At 43.0% G+C, this 22,365-nt stretch overlaps 1 protein-coding gene across 1 annotated transcript; it reads right to left on the bottom strand.

Annotated features, from left to right (window-relative positions):
* Window positions 1-1,896: 1,896 nt before the first annotated feature.
* Window positions 1,897-19,766, bottom strand: prcp (prolylcarboxypeptidase (angiotensinase C)). The gene is given in 10 exon segments (XM_061218445.1): window positions 1,897-3,703; window positions 6,261-6,294; window positions 6,297-6,447; window positions 6,845-7,009; window positions 10,145-10,317; window positions 11,412-11,569; window positions 11,810-11,991; window positions 12,806-12,907; window positions 13,142-13,282; window positions 19,309-19,766. Coding segments are annotated over 10 exon segments (1,500 nt in total). The 5' UTR covers window positions 19,498-19,766; the 3' UTR covers window positions 1,897-3,498.
* Between the last annotated feature and the right edge of the window lie 2,599 nt (window positions 19,767-22,365).

A 22,365-nucleotide genomic window follows, 5' to 3' on the forward strand; every position in this document is an offset into this window, starting at 1 on the left:
TGTTTTCTATGATGAATATATTGTATTTGTTTTGCCTTATTATTTCACATTCTTTTAAAATTACTGTAAAGTGCTTTACATAACATAGCGATAAAGTTATTATCTAAGTAGATGTGATGGAATGCTGTTCCTTAAAACTTTGGAATATAAATAAAATCCTAAATATTAACGAGGTTGTCCCATGAACATGTTGTTGCTGCGTACTCCTCTCAGTAACATATGCGTTTGCCAGGCTGCCGGAGTCAACTTTTCTTTTCGAACACGCAGCAGAACTCCTCCGCTTTTTTCAGCCGAACAATGGGCCCTTTTGTGCAGCGCGCCCGCTTGTTCCGCAGAACCCTGTTTCTGCTGTAGTCACAAGAAGGGTGGGAGGGGCCGTGCACTAAGTCTAACCTCGGAAGGACACGGGAGGTCAGAGGCGCTCTCGCTAAAAGCGCCTCCGCTTCCTCGCCCGAGGGCGTCGCTCCTGCACCCCCGCCCCGGCACCGTCCCTCCCTCAGTGAAGCCCGGAAGAAAAAAAAAAAAAAATACTGCTCAAGCTAGGTTTTGAAACAGCTAGTAGCTGGTCATTTCAAGCTGGTCGTAGTTGGATTTTGCACCAGGGTGTAGAACTAGAAAACAAATCGCGATGGATTTAGCAAACTAGCTTGCGCGGTGACGTAGATACAGATATATTTGATCAAAAAAACATTAAGTAAAAGCTGCCTGCGAAGCAGAATATGCACATCACCTGTGGTTGGCCGAGCCGCCCTCCATGGGCGGGGGTTGCCCCGACGATGGGCATGGTCATGTGACCCTCTCCCCTAATAATGAAACAGCACATGACCCCAAGGCCTGGACAAGGAAGTAAAGGGATGAATAAGCTGGTCAGTGAGTACCTCTGTTCCCTGGGGAGGACAGGCCTCACCCTGTATATTAGAGCTGTGTGACAGCTCCAGGAAGGCAGACAGCTGGACTCAGTGGCCCAATAAGACATTTCAATTCAGCCCGTGATGAATCACAGCCAGCTAAACTATTTAAAACTCCCATTTTGGAAGAAAAAGGTGGATATGGGGAGTTGGTGGCTCTCCTGGAAAATTGAAAACTCTTCAGCAGAGAAGGTTTTCTGGATCAGAATTTAACTCTTGGCCAAGGCTAGAATGTCCAATACATAAACATTGCACTGATATATTTTTACTTTTTCATAATGGATTGTATTATTCTGAAATGTAATGTATTTCAAAAACTAAAAAAAAAAACATGACATACCATATTCAAATGCCATGGGGGCTCCCAGAATAATGGGTTAATGGTTTAAAATGGCGGGCCCGCACATTTGTGTTTGCGCCGGGCCGAGTCATTATCCCGGGAACAAAGGGGGTGGGGAAGCAGTGAAAAGTTATTCCCGAGAGACGGGCGACACCCCTTTGTCCGGGCTTCAATAGGCTCACAAAACCATTTAGCACAATTAGCGCATCCCAATGTTAGTGCCGCTTTATCTCCGCTTATCAGCGGGAAAAACCCCTCTTCCACTTCACCGCCACGACCATCGCCATGGAGAATGCTCGCAGTGCGCACGCGGTGGCTAGCAAAATCAAAATGCCACACACACACACACACACACACACAATGCTTTGTTTTCCACACTCCTATTGTTAAGGGCGATGAAGAACACAAAATGAGGAACAAAATCCCCAAAAGCAAACACAAAACATCAGCAGACGAGGAACAAAATCCCCAAAAGCAAGAAGAGAAGAAAAGTGTTGTTAACCTGAAGATAAAATTATCAAGTGTGCAGAGGACAGGCATTAGAACAACAGTCATTTTAAGGTAATTAACTAGAATTAGCAGGTTAATTTCACACTGAAGTCTAAATACACCAATCTCTAACAAATGCATTAAAACAAGCGAACGAGAGAGGAAAGATGGTTCTTTTAATCACATCTGTCAGAATAACAAATTACTTCATTATTGCCAAAGAGTGTAAAAAAAATGTTTTGGGTCCAGCCCCAGAGCAGAAATGCTCATATATATAAACAGCACATTAATTTGAAGATCATTGAGAAAGATACAGACTCACAGAACAGAACATTTCTGGTAGCTCTCAGAATCTCAAATGACTAAATTCACACAATTTACAAAGAACAGAATCTACACATCTAAAAGCGACAAATATGTGTTACAACTGTCTTACTGTAACTGTAATACTCGTTGATTTAGTTTTTTCCAAAATCCCTGAAGTTTTCAATTGTATTTGACATGGTTACAATTCAAATGTAAACTATGCATTAAGAAGATGACAAACATGGATTTGCATCATGCATACATTTCAGCATGTCAACATATACTGAAGTGGGGAAAAACAAAAACTAAAATCAAAATAAAGTAATTTTGAGAATACTACCATTTTAGAGGTAAAAATTTCACTGAAAATGAAAATAAATTTGCAACAATATAAAATAAGGATAAATCCAAAAACCATTATGTACAGTATATGATAATATTCTTACTTCATTAACCCTAGTGCAATTCAAAAATGTGCAAAGATTCCAAAAGTAAAATGTTAAAACAAAAGTAAAAACAGAGGGAAAATTAAGCTAGCTATTACACTAGCCAACTGTAAATAAATCTGACATCATCGATGACTCATCGCATCTGTTCCAATGAGTCAATAGATCATGCGGAAATCTACAGAGCAAGGAAAGAGCCAAGAGAAACCATCCTGTAAGCAATACCAATAAAACATGAGATGTGATGCGGATCATAAAACACTGATTGGTTCGACCACATTTTAGACAGCTTTTGTGATTAACTTGTATTGCAGCTTCCAACGACACCATCAAGATCCCATTTCATAAGAAGAATGAACTGACCGCTAGTTTATTAGCAAAGCACATCCCCGAGATTTGGACATTAGCGATTCATATCAAAGTGTAACCCAGGTCTGGTCAGGCTCAGAGTAGGGGAAGGGAAGGTTTGGAGCCTGACAATCGAGATTTGATTCTATAGTTGGTGTAGGAGTGGCCTCAGAGTCAGGGGGGTGGGGTTATGGTAGATGGGAGGGGTGGTGGGCGTGGCCTCAGTGTCGGGGGGGTGGAGTTATGGTAGATGGGAGGGGTGGTGGGTGTGGCCTCAATGTCAGGGGGGTGGGGTTATGGTAGATGGGAGGGGTGGTGGGTGTGACCTCACTGTCAGGGGGGTGGGGTTATGGTAGATGGGAGGGGTGGTGGGCGTGGCCTCAGTGTCGGGGGGGTGGAGTTATGGTAGATGGGAGGGGTGGTGGGTGTGGCCTCAATGTCAGGGGGGTGGGGTTATGGTAGATGGGAGGGGTGGTGGGTGTGGCCGCACGTGGGAGGCTGGGTCAAGTGGCTGGGAGGGTTGGTGGGAGTGGCCTCAGTGTCATGGAGGCGGGGTTATGGTCGCAGGGAGGGGTGGTGAAAGTCGCTTCAGGGTTTGGGGGGAGGGGTTATGATAGCAGGGAGCAGTGATAGGAGTGATCCAATGATTAGAGGGATGATTTCACGGTGAGTTTGCGGCCTGCTTGATCCACAGTTTCATGTACTTCACCTCCAGGGCCCTGGCATCCAGGACGGACTGGGGGTCGTAGTTTGTGTTGTATCGCAGGTCCAAGTGATGGGCCCCATCCGGAATCAAGATGGCCACCAGGGAGTCCGACAGGCTTTTGGTTACTCCACCACCCGACCAAGGGTCCAGGCCGCCGTTGCTAGGATACGCAGTTGGCAGAGCAGTTTTGTGGTTAGGGAACTGGCTTTGTGCCTAAGAGGTTGCAGGTTTAACTCTTTAAGGTGTGAGCTCACAAGAATGTTCTTGACTGAATGCTCTCATGCTGATGTAACAGCCACTACTGGTATTTGAAAGCAGTGGGATTCTATTCTATTCTATTCCATTCAAAATACTGATGTAGGATTTTGATGAAAACTCTTTCAAAAAGTGGCCAATTCTGAGCTGGGCAGGGATGACAAACAAAGTATTTTGTTAAAAAACATCTCCAAAAATGTACCTATATACTACCATCACAGGAGTAAATGAAACAATACAAAAACGAGGACAGCAATCCATATTGCAGACATGCAAATACATATTTCAAATATACGCTTGATTAAATACAGCTCATGCCTGCAGCAGAAACACTAGCCATGTACCCTTGAGTGAGCTAGTTGAGCTAAAAAGTGTCAGTAAAATACCCAGCTGCATAAAAATTAAAAAGATTACATGTAAAACAAACGTAGCTGCGACAGAGCAGCTGCGGAATGGCCCAATGTAAATGTGGCTAATAACTAATTAGCGGAGAGGTGAGGCGAACAGGAGGCACGCGCTTGGGGTCTCACACCCCACGCAGCAGGGGAGCACCTGCTGGCGCTAACGGGAGCTAACGGGCGCTAACAAGCCAGCGACTCTCCTTTACATCAGGACCAGATGGGGAGTGATTAAGCAGAGTCGCCGTCAAGGAAAAGCAACTCGACCTGCATTAGCATCGACGTCCACCTAGAGCATCATGGGTCATAATATGTAAGAGAAGTTTGGCTTGGCTCCAGGGTTTTATTTCTTATTTAGTTGACGCTTTTATCCAGAGCGACTTACAATTGATTCGACTAAGCAAGGGGACAATCCCACCAGGAGCAATGTGGGGTTAAGGGCCTTGCTCATGGGCCCAACAGCTGTGCAGATCTTATTGTGGCTACACCGGAGCTTGAACCACCAACCTTCCAGGTTCCAGTCATGTACCTTAGCCACTAGGTTACTGATCCCAGACTGAGGCGAATGTAATGGTAAATGGTAAAATGGTAAATGGTTGGCATTTATATAGCGCCGTTATCCAAAGCGCTGTACAATTAATGCTTCTCATTCACCCATTCATACACACACACACACACACACCAACGGCGATTGGCTGCCATGCAATGCACCGACCAGCTCGTCAGGAGCATTTAGGGGTTAGGTGTCTTGCTCAGGGACACTTCGACACAGCCCAGGCGGGGGATCGAACAGGCAACCCTCCGACTGCCAAGACGACTGCTCTTACTGCCTGAGCCATGTCGCCCCTAATCATGAATGGATGGGGCGTGGGTTGTGGGAGGAGAAGCGATCGCAGAGTGGGGATTTCTTTATATTTTTATTATGCATAATGGGCAAGTTTGGCTTTCTGTCTCACAAGGAAGTAAAAACACCTCTTGTGGGATAATAAAAAATGTACAAAATGCAAGCAGCAATTTTAGTTTCAGTTACATTTAAACCTAATACATTTAAACCAGCAATAATACCTTCAGTGTTACTTGAACTGTAACTGAATTTATGAGCCCAAACTGGGGGAAAGGTGTTTTGTCAGTGTAAAATGTTCTCTGCTGAAGATATTCCAGGCAACAATATCAGAATTTGTTTTCAAAATACCCTCATATGCAAGCACTAAACCCAGGCAGACTTAGTCAGCTCATACACCCATTTAACAATGAAGTTTAGTTTTGTTCCACATTTTCTCTTCAAATTAGTGATGTGAGAGGTGAGAATGTAAAAAAACTTCTTTGTCTTCTAATTTCAGGGAAGCTTTGAGTCTCTGCAAAGTCTCCGAAGCGTTCATATTTTTTTAATACGGCGCCCTTTAAGCGTTTTAGCTTCCTCTGTGCGATGGAGAAAGCCTTTTGAATGTCAACACAGACCCGCTAACATGAAGCATCATTCCCGCTGTGCTTGAAAGAGCCAAAAAACAAACCCCAGCAAAAAAGAGCCTCGGGCTCTGGGCCAATCAAACGCGCAGGCGTGCCAAGACCCGCCCCTTTACGTTCCCACATTCACAAAAGAAAATCTCTGCTTTTTAAAGGATCTTTTTCATCTTTTTTTTTAAAGGCTTTTGTCGTTTCAGGAATATTTTCAGAGTCCCCACACCCAGTTGATCCATCTTTTATCCAGAGAGGAATAAGTCTGTAAACTGAAGCACGTAAACGGAAGTGCTTTTGAATACATTTGCATAAAATTGTTCATTCAGAACAAGGTGAGCACATAAAAGCAAACTAAGTTTCCAAAGGAGGCAGTTAATTCAGTAAAGGAGCACGACCACTTTCAGCTCAACAAGAAAAAAAAACCCAATAATTGAATAATCATGTTTTTTCACGTCTAAGAATGCTGTTGGGAGATTAAGAAGTAAACAAAGAAAGAAGTGAAGCCGGTTCATTACAGAATCGCAGAGTGGAGTGGGTGTTTATCTAAAGGTGATGTTGCTGTGAGTCTACGCTTACCTAAAGATGTTGTTGTGAGTTGATACTTACCTAAAGATGATGTTGCTGTGAGACTTGATGTTCTTCCCCCATAGACGGTGTCAGCCCAGTCCGCCCTCGGTTTCACTCCGAACAGAGCCTGACATTCCTCGGAGAACGCTCCGAAATCCCACCCCTGGGGCTCAAACATGTCGTGAACTCCATCTGTGCACATGGGCATAACCATCTCCGTACAGGCCTGGAAACGGGACAATAAAAACAGGTCTGTCTCTCCTCGCTTCAAAAAAGGTCCTCCTGTACTCTGGGCCAGCCATTTATAGACATTTTCCTCACACACACTTGACCTGGCAAAGTCCAAGATCATTTCTGAAAACATAATTCAACAAAAACCTAGGTCAATGACGTAATTATTTTGGATTCAAATTCATTTCTGTGCTTGATTGATCTTACCTGATGCAATTTAGCTAACTAAGAGTACCAGAAGGAGGAGTTATTTCATTTTTCTTTTTTTTTTGAGTATATCATAGGTTCCAATACACCAGATAAGCTCAGTAAAGAATAGAAACACATTTGAATCCAAAAACAAATACGCACTAAACCGCTGCCTGGTTTAGACACCAGAAGGATGACCATACCTGGTAGTACCAGCCCCTGAAACCCAGGCTTCCTGTGGCTGTCTGAGACATGTTGAGGCATTGAGCGTCTCCTGTGTAATTGTAGTACACCTTCGCAGCTCCAGAGATGTCCTGCAGAAGCTGCTGTTCTGGGGCTGTTGGGTGAGTTAGATGTTGGCACACCACCTGCAGACACACAGACCAAAAACCCCTTACATTGACTCGAGTAGAGACAGACAGGATCACAAGCAGCCTACGGCACTACACGGTCATATCAAGCCCCTGTGTAGCCACAATTAGATCCGTGCAGCTGTAGGGCCCTTGAACATGGCCCTTAAGCCCACATTGCTCTGGGGGGACTGACACCGGCTTAGTCTAATCAACTGTAAGTCTCTTTGGATGAAATTACTTTTTATATACGGAGGAGGGCAGTTAGGATAATTCGAAAGCCTGATTTATACTTTGTTGCACAGCTCTTGTGACGCACTACAAAATTGAAAGTGGCGCAGGACGTTTAGCATTTATACTTTGGTGAAGGTCGGTGATAAGGGCTCTGTTGTCTCTACAAGATGGCTGTACAATCAACGCTGCGTGACAAAGTATGACTGGGTCCATGACATAACAAGATTCTACAGGTGCAAGACACTGAGAAAAGGTTTCAGTTAAAAATGTGTAATTTTCATCATATGACACTTGTCGCAAGGGTATGCGACGAAGTATAAATCGGCTTAGGGACCCAAACCGGAGAAAAAAAAATTAGATATTACATAATTTTAAAATATTAAAATACAGGATTTTCTGGGTTGGTGGAGCTCAATTTTCATTGTGCCTAAAATCCCTGGTGACACCCATAATAGTAGCCATGAGCTTAGTGAGTGTAATGGACTGGGTTGATTGCAAGTTTCTCTCAGGGAAACTGCCTGATTTCTCAAATTATGAAAATGTTTCTTTTTCCCTTTACAACCATGTTCGCTGGCAGAATGTGACCTCGTGTGAACAAACATGCATTATGTTCCACAGACACATAATGATGGAAAACATCAAACTCAGGGAAAGTGATTGGATGTACAAAGCAGACAAAAGCAGAGGGCCCTCACGAGGCGGATTTACAAACCCACGGTAGGTCCAACCAAATACATTCCGTGAGTTTAATCTTTTAGGATAATAGACCCTTTGTGCGCTTTAAGTGACCCTCCAAACACTTATCACATCGGACTTCTTTCGTCTTTTCATCAACCACTTTCTCCTCTCCTCTTCAGCTCATTATGCTCCTCCCCCTTCACGTCGGCACATGCAGGCCTGCATCTTATTGGCAGAAACAATGCCAGATTGAAAACTGTGCCAAAAGGTGAATGGGGGACCATCTACAAATTAAATAGTGAAGACACTTCATCAATTTACTATTGGGTATGATGTCACACAAGAGACAATACACTCTTCTTTGTTGCCATCGCCATGTTGGGTGTTGCTAGGGAGGCGGTTTGTGGACAGTGGTGTTGTCACGATAGGGAGTCTTTAACTCTGGCCATACCCGACGCATGTTCGCCATTTGATAAATATTTGAGTGTTGCTTTTTCAGATGTCCATGATCCCCGAAACGGGCCTGGACAACACTGGTCCAATGTTTTCGGGCAGAAGCTGATACGGGCTGTTTACATTCGAACCCGTTTCCGACACATTTCCTGGCATTCCAAACATACATATGTTGTGTTTTTGTATTTATTGTATATTGTATATTGTATATGTATTGTATATTGTATTGCACGTCTTGCATTCACTGCTGTATTTCACACTGTATTCTGTTTATAGGCGTTTTCTGTTCAGTTATTGTACTGTACTGAGCTGCACGAAGAACACCAATTAAAATTCCGAGTACATGTAATTTACCTTGACGAATAAAGGTGATTCTGACATCAAACTACAATTTGCAAATGGAATTGAGCAAAGCGCGTTGTAAGGAAATCAGGCAAAGAACAAGGCAGGTTTGCTTAAAGATTACGTTAATGAATGAATGGGCCATTTAATTTAAAATACATGTGGGCAAACTCTACACCACTTTACTTTAGACTATTATGTTTATTTGACGTGTAGTTGATTCTTTGGCTACAGCTGTGAATGTCATGATGGTATATGATGCGCTGCGGTTTCTCGATTTTTGGGGTCTTTCAGAGCTGAGTCGGTTCTTCACAGTTGGCTGGAACGAGGCGTGGCTCTCTGGGAGGACAGAGATTTGTTACTAAGCCCCTTTTTTTGTGTAGGTCCTGCAGAGGAGGAGGGGAGCAGGGGGGAGGAGAGCTACAGACATGTCCTACCCCAGATTTACTCAGTGAAAAAAAAAAAGCCATTGCTCCGTGAGGCATCTTCCCCCTCTCTTCAGGCAGGATTAAGCCCCATACATTCAGCTCAGCCAACAGATCCCCTCTGCCGAGCCCCCGCTGCCCCCTTCTCTCAGCCACTCACATAATCACATTAGCTTTGTCATTAAAAAGCCCCTCTGTGCGCCGCGGCCTAAACCACTTACACCACCCATCGGGCCGCATTCATTACCCACTCCCAGCACCTCCAAATCACCACTCCTCTGTGTCTCCACTCCTAGCACAGCACCTCCAAATCACCACTCCTCTCTGTCTCCACTCCCAGCACCTCCAAATCACCACTTCTCTGTGTCTCCACTCCTAGCACAGCACCTCCAAATCACCACTCCTCTGTGTCTCCACTCCCAGCACCTCCAAATCACCACTCCTCTGTCTCCACTCCCAGCACCTCCAAATCACCACTCCTCTGTGTCTCCACTCCTAGCACAGCACCTCCAAATCACCACTCCTCTGTGTCTCCACTCCCAGCACCTCAAAATCCACTCCTCTGTGTGTCTCCACTCCCAGCACCTCCAAATCTCCACTCCTCTGTGTCTCCACTCCCAGCACCTCCAAATCAACACTCCTCCTACCTAAACTGCTTACACCACCCATCAGCCTGCATACACTACCCACTCCCAGGCTGGCACCTCCAAATCTCCTCTCTGCTGTGTGTCTCCACTCCCAGCCCAGTAGCACCAAATCACCACTCCGCTGTGTATCTCCACTCCCAGCCCAACAGCACGAAATCACCACACCTCTGTGTGTCTTACCTAAACTGCAACCCTGGAGCAGGATTGGGCTTTTCACACCAACAAAAAAGTTTTACTTTAAGAAATGCTAGATTATATAATTCAAAAATGTAATGATAAATTTATTTTAAAAATAATAATTATGTAGCATGATACATTTTTTGATAAACAAAAGTGTACACATTGAAACTGTGTGTAGCTCTAGCTTAATTTACCTTAATGGGCCACCTGGGAAGAGGTTGGAGGAAGTTGGCCTCGTACGGGTAATCAACCATGGCCAGATTGACCCAGGTCTCCTGGAGCCAGGCCTTGAAAGCTGCAGCCTCCATCTTGTTTTTGAGAGGCACGCAGAGGCTGAACTCGCTCGACAGCCACTGGAGGCCTTCGGCTGGGGGGGGAAGGGAAAGAGGTAACAGACCAGGTATGTGTGTGTCTGAAATATGCTAACATCTGAGGACCACATAGATGCCCAAGAGCTTTCAAGGAGGTAACACAACCCGGTGTAGCCACAATAAGATCTGCACAGCTGCTGGGCCCTTGAGCATGGCCCTTAAACCCCACATTGTCACTTTGGATAAAAGCGTCAGCCAAATAACATGTAATGTAAAAATATCATCATAATACGAAGTTTATATATTTTGTGGGTATAGATGAATTGTCAGAAATTTTCAGGGATTGTACTGGTGTCGAAAGGGTATGAAGTATTTTAGATTAAATATTTGGCCTAGATATGAACTTGAGGTCCGCTGACAGGGCAAGGAAAGTAAATTCTATGAATACTCCAAGTGCTCAGGGTTACAGAGGGTTCCCGCTCAAATCATATTTACATTTTGATCACATTCCAAAAATATTTTGTGGATCAAGGTGAGATTTTCAAGGATTATTTTTTACTTCTAGGGAAGAAAGATTCCCATGAAACTGGGCTATTTCCAAATATAAGTACAGGGGCAAATGCCTTCAGAATGTTCAGAATGTTCACTTTTAGATTCACCGGACAGTGACTCTGGTTCACAATCAGTTTACACTTTTTTAGTATTATCTAATAGCTAATGACATAGCTGAAGTTAATATTTCATGACAACAAACAGAGTATATATATATTATATATATATTTTGCTTGTAGTAAAAGGCAGAAACATAGTATATGAATGAAATTCTTAAATTATTACATTGCATGTTATTTAGCTGACACTTTTTTCCACAGCGACTAGACTAGACTAGAGTTGACTAGACTTAAGCAGGAAACAATCCCCCCTGGAGCAATGTGGCGTTAAGGGCTTTGCTCAAGGGCTCACAGCTGATCACGGCTACACCAGGGATTTACCCAGTCATGTACCTTAGCCATTAGGCTACAGCTCCCTGCTACAGGCTGCCCCTAAAATGTGATGAATTACAATGCAGTAAATCTAAATGGCTGTCACAAGTAATGATTTCAAGACAACTTGAGTTCCACAGAATGTCCCATGATCCAGGGCGACGCACCTGTGGAGGTGACGTTGTCGATAGCCTTCCACGATCTTCGGATGCTCTCTTCACAGCCTTTTCCACCGTTGCGGAAGTCATCCGTTACGATCTTGTGGAAGGCGCCACAAGGCACCATGTCTGTAAACTGCCAGATAGGAGCAGAGGCAGCCAGAGCACTGAAACAAAATGTGCCACGGTTATTCACCCCATAATCAGGAACGATAACGCCTTCACATGAAAAGACCACTCTGACTGAACACAACACAAACACAAACACAAAGCTGAGAATCTTTAAGCCTAATGAATTGGAGCATGTTTAGGTGGCTGTCAATGTGAGAGTGAATGATTAAATGTAACGTGGTTGATGTTTACTTGCAGAAGCAGAAGTTTATTACAGCAGTGGTGTGGCTTCTCACCCAACGACGACGTGGGGGTATTTCATCCTCATCCAGGCCGACAGCATCCCGCCGTACGAGCCTCCGATGGCGATCACCGGACTGTTCCGGGCCCCCGGGACGGTGCCCTTTAGCGCCTTTATCAGCACCGCGAAATCCGCCAGGGCCTGCTCCGACGTCAGGTAGTTCAGGTGCTTAGCGTCCTAGAGAAGAGGAGAACACCCACAATGCAGCAGCACTCAGTGATTCAGAGAACTGAGAGAACTGCCTTTAACGCAACAGAAACATCTAGGAGAAATGAAAGAACTGCCTTTAAAGCAACAGAAACATCTAGGAGAAATGAGAGAACTGCCTTTAAAGCAACAGAAACATCTAGGAGAAATGAGAGAACTGCCTTTAAAGCAACAGAAACATCTAGGAGAAATGAGAGAACTGCCTTTAAAGCAACAGAAACGTTGAGGAGAAATGAGACAACTGCCTTTAAAGCAACAGAAACGTTGAGGAGAAATGAGACAACTGCCTTTAAAGCAAGACACACGTCTAGGAGAAATTAGAGAAGTACCTTTAAAGCAAGACACATGTCTAGGAGAAATGAGAGAACTGCCCTTAAAGCAACACAAATGTTTAGGAGAAATGAGAACTGCCTTTAAAGCAAAACAAATTTCTAAGAGAAATGAGAGAACTGATATTATAAACTACTCTGCATAACAGCCTCTGTTAAATCCATATAATGTCATGTAAATGTAGTTGTGGACATGGCTGGTCTGGGCAGGGGAACTAGCTCAGGCCCTAATCAGCCCAATTCTGCTGCCCAGACCAACACCTTCCACATAAATGTAATGATTTAGCACAAGCTTATCCAGAAAGAAATAGAAATTAAATTAGCTGGAATTGGGCAACAATTTGCAAATAACAACAAGACCTTTGTGAATTTCAGATTATTGTCAATGACTTTGTGACAGAGGTGAACATAATCTTCTGTAATGTTACCTCTATGGTCGTGGTGACTGTACTTACGCTGTAGGACTCCTGTCCAAAGGGCAGGGACTCTCCATAGTATCGATGCTCAGCGAACACCAACATGGCACCCAGCTCCTCTGACACGTCCCACATGAAGCCCTGTGAACACAAGCAGGCCAGATCAGACACCATGAGGCTCATCCATGCACCACAGCACAGTGCTTTAGCCCAATGAGCATCCCAGGCCACCATTTTAACAGGGGACACATTAAAGAAGAAGATATACTTTATTGAACCCCATGAGGTAATGTTTCCTCTGGATTTGACCTTGAATGGGTCCCAGCCGTGTACATCTATTTGTTCAGTGATTGAAGGACAGAAGGAGGTCATTACTGTGTTATTGCAGAACCATGTGATGTCCCCCTCGTTCCCAGTGTAGAACAGGATTGGGCCGTTGTCCTGGTGCCAATGCTGGTCGCTGACGAGATACCTCTGCTTGAATGTGGCATCACCCAGAAATCCAAAGTGGTCGATCTACAGCAGAGCAAAGCATAGATGTATCGATACATAACATAACATAATGATGAGAAGAGGCCATTCAGCCCAGCAATGCTTGCCTTGTCCTACCACAAATCTGTACCTACTGCATAGTTTGTCTAATACAGTATCTAGCACAGTGGTTCTTAACCTTATTGGAGGTACTGAACCCTGCAAGCTTGATCAGTGCATTCACCGAACCCTTCGTAATTGGAAAAATAAAATATGATTTCTTCAAAACATAGGTATATATTTTATTGGAAAAAAATATATATACCTATGCTTTTATCAAACCCCCTTCGAACCACTGACTTATCAACCCTGGTCTTGAAAAGACAAGATTTTCCTATACAGTGACCACCCTCCATCTGAAAAAAATACTTAAGGTCTGTGTAGACTTTATCCTTTGCTAATTTACACTTAGTTCACTTTCTTTATCCCTTTAATGAATTTAAAAGCCTTAATCAAATCTCCCTTAAGTCTCCTTTCTACTAAGCCTAAAGAGATTAAGCATCTTAAATCTTTCCTCATAATCTTTTATTCATGAGATCAATCTGGTTGCCCTTCTTTGAACCTTTTCCAGGGCCTCTATATCTTTCTTATAGTACAGTCCCCAGAACTGCACAATACTCTGAAGGGTGGTCTGATAAAGGTATTGTATAAGATGAGTATAAGTTTCTTAGATTTAAACTAAATACTCTTGGCTATGTATCCCTGCATCCCATTGGCCTTTTTTACTGCTACTGCACATTGACTTGAACCTGAAAGGCTTTGATAAACAAAAAGTATTTTTCAACATTATTTCCCACATGTAGAACATTGACTTATGTATATTGAATTCAATTTGCCATGACTTTACAAAAAAGCACCTAATTAACTGATGACAAGATAGACAGACAAGCCCAAACAGGCTGATCTGAAAGCCTACTGTGTTAAATAAACTGTGGCCGACAAAAGCAAATACAATCGAACATGACTGTTTATCCAATAATACACCAAGTATTTCCTCATATTGGACATAACAGGGCTCATTACTCACAATGCCATCTGTACAGCAAGTATTAGATTTATCTCAAAGGAAAACTACACCCTATTACAGTCTAATCATATTTTACTCATCACACCACTGTTGAGGGGATAACATTTCTGACATCCTCATATTTCACTTGCCACATTTTGCATCCAAAACAAGCCTCTTTGACTCAACTATACTTTACTATTACTGTGCGCTGACATTGAGTGTGGTTTCTAGCAGGAGATCTGGCCAATTGCAGGGGAACCCGCAGGGAATCCAGCCAATCGCATGGGACTCTGAAGGTGATCTGGCCAATCAAAGGGGACCCTGCAAGCGATCCAGCCAATCAAAGGGGACCCTGCAGGTGATCCAGCCAATCATAGGAGAACCTGCAAGGGACCCAACCAATCGCAGGGGAACCTGCAGGAGATCCAGCCAATCGCAATGTGTGTTTGGTCCTCTGGCCCTGCGCCACGCCCGCATTGTGTCAGGGCGACCCCACGGTTGGACGGGAGGATAATTAGCCTCAATTTGTATAAAAACTCCGGAGCCAGTTTGAGGGAAGGCGCATTAGTTCCGCTTTAGCAACAGCTCTGTAATATCCTTTCATCAAATTACCGAGTGTCTTCCCTTTCCGCAATAATCTTCCCCCCTTGGCTTTCTGAAGGAAGGGAAAAAAACAGATAACTTCACAGAGCGGCGAGCCCAAAGACACCGCTGTGTTGCACTAAGGAGACGTCCCCCACTTGAAATCCACCCAATAGCCTCTACTGAAAGGCCCCAAACCCCCTTCTCAAGAGCCAGATTTTTTTATGAGCCAATGACAACAAAAAAGATTTTCAAACTTTGAATGTGTTCATTCTTCCTGCTGCATCAATCCCTGGAATCGAGTCAAACAGAAACCAGTGTGCACTGCTCGAAAGAGACATTATGTAAACTGATTTCTATTGCACTGTACTTTGCGCTACATTTATCCGGTGACTTTTCTGTAACTGTAATATCCATACCCCCCCCCCCCCATACTTCCTAAAGCTCTGTTTAGGCATACATTCATTTTTGCTTGTGCCAGCAGACTATAGAGTCATGTGAAAATCATATGAATACATGTGAGATCATGCATTTTGCCACATGATACAATCAATACTGAAAGACACTTAAGTTACACAACACCGTTCCTATATCTGTAACACACACAGATATTACTTTCCGCTTACTCTCTCTAAGCTACGATGTCATTTACATATTAATTTGTGTTTGTTATCGGGCTTGCAGAAGAGAAAAAAACTGATCACCACAAATTAAACAGGGAGAGAGTTCACTCTTTTCTTAGTAGTCTAATCATGAGAATGAACTTCCAAAGGACCCCTCCTCTAAGAGTTCTGAAAAGGGCTGTAATAGTGCCATCTGGTGGTGAACAATGAAACCGCAACTTGTCCATGTTTTCAACAGACCGTAGAGGGCGCTAAAGGGACTTGAAACAGAGTCAAAAACACCCGTTAAGAATTCTGGTGGTTCTGTCATGGTGTGTGGGCACACTTTTGGCCTGGCAAAGTTTGGCGTACTCTTGTAAGTCGAGCTCAACGTCAACAACTGCTAAATGTTACCCAGTAGTTTTCACCACACATTAAGTCATTCCTGCAGATAGGAGCCTGACTATGCCTACAAATAGTCACGCCATTAGTATGAGGATCATGACACATTATGTCATGGCCTTCTCAGTCACCAGATCTGAACCCACTGGAGCATTTATGGAACATTCTTCAAAAATGTTCCACTTCTATCAACCCAAGACTGAACTGACACACTTTCCTTTTTTCAGAGGGGTGTCATATTCCTCCCAAAATGTTCCAGATGTTGTTAAGACTCTACAATGGTGCACTGGAAAAATCTGTCGACCCAACGTACTTAAAACAACTTTAAATGTATATTTCCTGCTGATTTCTTTTGTAGGCTACCTATTTCTACAACATCTGTAATGTACACTCGGACAAACATGTCTTAAATGGGTTAGAGCGTGAGTCATTGCTGGCAAACAGAGTGAAAAGCCATGCGTACGCTTCGAGCAGATCATGCTCCACTGAAAGCATTCACAGCCCTTGCGTCTCCCTTCCTTCTGGTTTTGTTTCAGCTGAACAGTATTTTTCACCACAGCATGCAAATAAAGCTCAGTCTTCATGAGACCGTGTGTCAGGAGGAAATGAAAACCTACATGGACATGTGGTAGAAACCAAGGGGAAATCCAGAATCAGGACTGAATTTAACAAGCTGAGGCAGTCTGTCCATATAGGGCCTAATAGTCCTGTCTCTGTAGTTTTAGGCAGGGAGAAGAACCCCATAAACCCCGATATTTCCCATAATGCAATGAGACAGGTTCTCTGTTTTTCCCTAGGCAAATTTATTTTTATTTTTATTTCTGATTATATACTCAGTTTTTCTTTAAAATGCACCTTAAGATAAGATGAAAAGCATGGTTTGAGAATAATGTGATCAAAATAAACAATAAGTAACTGGCTAGAGGGGAAAACACATCATTTTTCACAAGGAGTATAATATTCAATTAAGCAAAATAATCTTTGTGGTGAAATGTTATGGTTTAGTCTTTTGTAGTCCTGCTACAATGGGACTTCCCACTCTCTTTTGGCCTTGAAGGCAGTCTGTTGCCAAGAGGATTTCCTCCTTTTAACAACTGGTAGATCAATTGCAATTACCCCCCAAAAAAGAAACATCCCCCAAAATGTTTAAAAATGGACAGCAGGATATGCCAGAAAATCTATTCAGCATTCACATCCAAAATGACTGAATTCCTGTAATATCATATGCTTGAGAAAACAAAATCTCCTTACCTAAGTGTGAAAAAGATCTTATTTACCCCTGAGAACATGCAATTTCTTCTTCGCTCGACTGCATTTAGCCGTAGCCTTTAATGAGATGTAACACTTTGTCTGAATATCACTGAAGGGAAAGGCTGGCAGCCATCTCGCTGGCGATTCTGTGTTTTTGCTGCGGTTGCGGTTCAAAAACACGGGGGGGGGGGAAGAGCTTCACAAAGACAGGAAAGAGCTTCACTCTTCTTCAGCTCCTGCACAAGCAGAAGTGCTGCTGCAAAACAAAGGCCTAGGCAGAGCATGCCAAGGTTCAGCTGTAATTAAGATTACTCAGCTTTACAGCCAAAACAAAAAAAACAGGCCTTCCCTCAGGGAATGAAACAAAGCAGGCAGGCCCACATTTACGCTGAAGATGAATCTAAAATCTAGAGACACAAATCTAAAAATAAGGCTTACATGTACATATACAATCAGAAATAACGGTATGAAAAGTGCCAAATAATGGCAAATTATTGTTTCTGCACCTAGAAAGAATATTACAGTACTTTCAGGGTACATTTCATCCTTGAAGAACAAAAATGTTCCTCCTCTGTCACTTTATTTCTGAGTGTGGACTGCCTAGTTTTTCCTCATTCTGCTGACATGCACATCATTTTAAGACATCTAGCCGTTTTACCTGTCAAACCCAAAATACTGATATTGCTGCACAGTTCAATAATAATAAATTCAAGCTCATTGGTTGGAAAATTGGTTCTAATTGCAGCAGCCAATGGCGTTTCAACAGCGCATTCACAGAGAAGGGGTGAGATAAACAGCGTTGTGGTTTGAGCGTATGTTCCTCTCTTGACCGTTAGTCCGAAATTACATATTATACCTTTAAAAGGTCCCATATTGTGGGAAATGACATTCCCCTTGCTATTTGGGTTATAAAGGATTTGAAGGTGCTATAAAAAAGAATAAATTGTGAAAGTATCATAACGTACAGTCCACAAATAAATAAAGGCGATCCGTATGAAGAAAATTTGCATTTAAACGAGCTGTTTGGAATTTCGTGATGTACTGAAATCATAACTATGCGCTCGTTTGCTTCAGCACAGCCCACCTTGGAGCCGAAACAAATCCAAGCGCTCGACACAGACGGCGTTCAGTTAGTTGAAGCTAGCCAGCCAATCAGAACCGAGGTCCATTGATGTCAATGAGCCTTAAAGACACAGTCACTAAAACAGCATGTTCTTGGTAAAGCTCATGAGAGGCGCTAGAGAATGGACATTTAAAACTGGGTAAAGATCGTTTTGGTACTTTAAACCACACAATGCATTCTTATGTATACCATGACCTAAAATAAAACACTGGAAAATACACAATATGGGACCTTTCAATAAACATGCAGACAGCCCTTTTCCACATGCCACCACTGGCAGTGTGTGATCAGTAGTTGTTATTTTATTGTTCTCAATCTTCACACTGTGTAAAAGCCGCAGACAGAGGAAGGGATACTACGAGCAGGGAGAGAGGCAGTTTGGCTGCTTTCCCACTCACAGTACAACAGGAAATCCTGACCGTCTTCGCAGACAATACAAAATCAGTACTGTCGCGGTCCAGTATATAGAAAAATTAAGGAAATCCTTTCAAAACCAGAAGTCTACTAATGAGTTCAGCAGAAACAAATAAATTTGGTACAGGAAGTGAGCACTGTAGTTGGTGTATTATCAATTATTGGAGAATATATTAAAATATAATAATAATAAAAATTGCACTTAGAGAGCAGATATTATTTTAGATATAGGAGGGTTCTGGTGGATTATGCTTATGTTGGATATTTATGTGCAATTCACAAAATCTTATCTTGAGATATTATCTATGTTCTGCAAAAGAAAACAGAACACAGCTATAGGGTTTGAATTAAGTGACAACTTCATTTTCCACAATGATCTTCAACTGCCGGTTCACACAAAGATGTGACAATACAATTGAGAACTGTGAAAATATGGAACTGACCAAATAAATAAGCATTACATGACCACCATAAATGAAGCAGAATGAATAACCAAAGGCCTGACAGATGGTTCAACTAATAGCTATTTCACACAAAAAAATATCGAAGATGTAATTTAAGTGAGTTCGCTGTAAAATTGTCTTTCATTCGCTGAATTGTCAATCTACTGTACATGAAATGCACTTACCTTCTGGTCAAAATAGTAGGTCTTATAAGACAGGCTGTTTGGAATGCCATGACCTATGCTGTGTGAAGACAGCAGTTGTGTCTTCAAGGCAAGCACATGCAGCGAGCCTAACAGAAGTACAACACAAACGATGGCCGTGATGAAGGGTCCTGTAGCAGTCCTTAATTCAAAGCTGAACATACTGCTCATAAGTTTTGAATGCGCGGCGCGGGTGAAAGAAGCGAGACCCTGGTGTTTTGCAGGGCGACAGTGAACTAACTTCAAGGGACTCACGTGATCCGGGAAGACGCAACCAGGAAGGAAGTTAGTTTACGGGGAAACTACAATCTAGCTAGCCAGGTAGCAATGGAAATGAAAGCCACATAATCAGCCAGTCCTTTAGAAAGACAGCTAGTCTACTATGCGATGCTATACATAACACATAATAACCGACATAAATCACGAGGTTCGTGTTCCTTGCCAACGTTTTGTGTCAGGACAAACCGGTTTTCGGAAACCTGCAGTACTCGCTGTGTGCAGTATGCATTGTTGTCCCCTGACTGCTGAGCTAACGTCAACTATTAGCTATCTCCCCGTTTGAATTTACCTTAAGGCAGTCTTAGTCAAGCATGTACTTTGGGTTTACACTACGGTCACTTAAAGCTGCACGTTTCTACTGACATACATAAATAACACGCGTTATGAGTAGCCGTAGCTTCCTATCCTCATAATGTATATATATTTGGCATCAGACCGGTGGTTTGACTAAACGGACAACCCTGACCACTTGGGTGTAGCAATGTGGCCCGAAGAGACTCGAGTAGCTCTGATTTATTCTGAAGCGTTCTTCGGATAACAGCAAATGACAAATATTCAATTTTTTGTCATCTCCTGATTATCCAATCTTTTAACAATGGACACATTACATTACATTATTTAGCAGACACTCTTATTGTAGGTAATGGGCAATAAAAGACAAAAAGCATCACGTTTATCATTTCTACAGTAATTATTTTAGTTTATCTTGGGGCTTTTTCCTGTTTTGTGACTCATGTTGACAGTAGCTGAATAATATTAAGATTTTTGAAATGCTCTGTGCAGCAGACCTAGCTGCTGTACATTGGGCTTGGACTCAAACGGGTTCTCCAGATTCCGCCTCCCATCCTCTCTGTCTCTGCAGAAAATTTATATCACATTCCAAAAAAACAGGATGAAACATCACAAACATTTCCTGCTTATTTCTGACTGACAGGCTGTGTTCACTTTGATTAAGATCTTAATTTGAAGTATGGGTTTTGTCCCTTTATTATTTCAAACATACAAACATACAAAACGCAATACAGACTTTTTGTGAACATATTGTATTGATCCCTAAAGTTGATCCTACTATGAGTAAATAATCTGAAACAGATGTACAGTGTACTATAGTGCCCTCTCTTGGACACTGGGGGGTACTACAGTGGCTGCATCCATACCGTTGAGTTCATTTGCCTGTGATCACCTGCACAAACACCTAAGTTCATGATCTAATGTTAGCTTAGCTTGTTAGCGTCAGCTCGCATTCACAGTTTAAATTTACGGTCATCATCCAGACCTAAGTGACACTGCAGAAACAGCCACACACAGTTTGTTTCTGTTGTTTTCTGTTTTTTCTTTTTGTCCTGGGCTATGTTAGTTCAGTCAGCGCCAGGACAGCTGTTCGGGGTGACTAAAATCAGTAAAATCAGTGCGTCTTAATAAAAACCGATATGCTGTAGTGTGCTGTCAGCATTTTTACATTTAGATTGTAATCAACAGCAGCTCATTGAAAAGGAGTACATCCCTGCTGCGGTGGCCCACGGCTAAGGCATCGGACCTTGGTGCAGGCATCAGTTCGATGCAGTTGCACACTGAGGACTGGGGATCGTGTCCTGGTCCTGCCAAAGCCGAGTTTGTCCAGCACATGTGGGGAGGCATAATTGGCTGCTCCGAGGATGGGGGAGGAACTCGGTGCATACAAAAAGTGCCCTGATCACCTCAGAATCATGGTCCAGAGCTCGAGACGATGTGGCTTGAGGAAGTCGCCGGGGGACTGCAGTGGAAAGAGTCGTAGCGCTGTTTCCTCAACTAACAAGGGCGATTGACATAAACAGGGTACAATTGGCAACCAACAACACATTTCATGAGTACATCCCTCATGGGGATATGGACAATGACCATCAGCAGAAGTCACTGCCTGATCCAAACGGAAATAGAGAGCATAATTTCCCTAAAGAGACACACACAAATGGTGTCTGAGGTCTCATTTCTGCACGAAGTAATTGTAGCAGCTTGGACCAGTTGACATCACGGGCTGAGCTTCATTTGGCAGTTCGGATTCACTTTTACAGCAACAATTACTGAGCAGTACGTTCCATAGAGAATTATGTAAATCAGTAATTTGCCATTTCAATCTGTCCTGGTTTAGGGCAGTGATTTGTTTAACAGCAGATTTGTCTCTGTTGTTTTCTGATTTGCAGCAAGCTGCACGTTTTAGATCCCCCCTCCCCCCTTCTCATGGAGAAATATGCCGCTGACAATAAGTACTGGGTTTTTACTAAGTTGCAATAGCAAGATACAGGTCTATAATAATGAGACATTTTGCATTTCACCACAAATATACTGTGTCAGTAATTTCATTTGGTTGGCTCTAAAATATTTTAATTGAAAGGAATAAGCAGTGTGCTATTAATTTACGCTCTCTCCCCAGATGAAAAGCACAGAGAGTTTCAGCCCGAGGCGATGCTCTGCTCGTTTAGAGTCCTGTGTTGTAGTTTGCAGAAGGAGCGCAGGGCTCGTTAGGCACAAAATATGTGGCTCCTCTTATCCTCGCGCTTTTAATTACTCAAGTTCTGTTCTGTTGACAGAATTTATGTCTGTTTGAAGCTCGAGGCTTTTTGCCGCATCCCGTTCATAAACATCTATCCTGCAAATCCTGCAAATAATGTGGGGGAATAGACTTACAGTGGAAGTTTGTTAACTGTGAGGGGTCATAGGGTCAGCTGCAATTCATTTCCAGAAGTTCCTCCAGACTGTCTTGTTTCATTCCTGGCCATTGAG

The sequence above is a fragment of the Conger conger genome, chromosome 13 (assembly GCF_963514075.1).
Source record: "Conger conger chromosome 13, fConCon1.1, whole genome shotgun sequence".
NCBI lineage: Eukaryota > Metazoa > Chordata > Actinopteri > Anguilliformes > Congridae > Conger > Conger conger.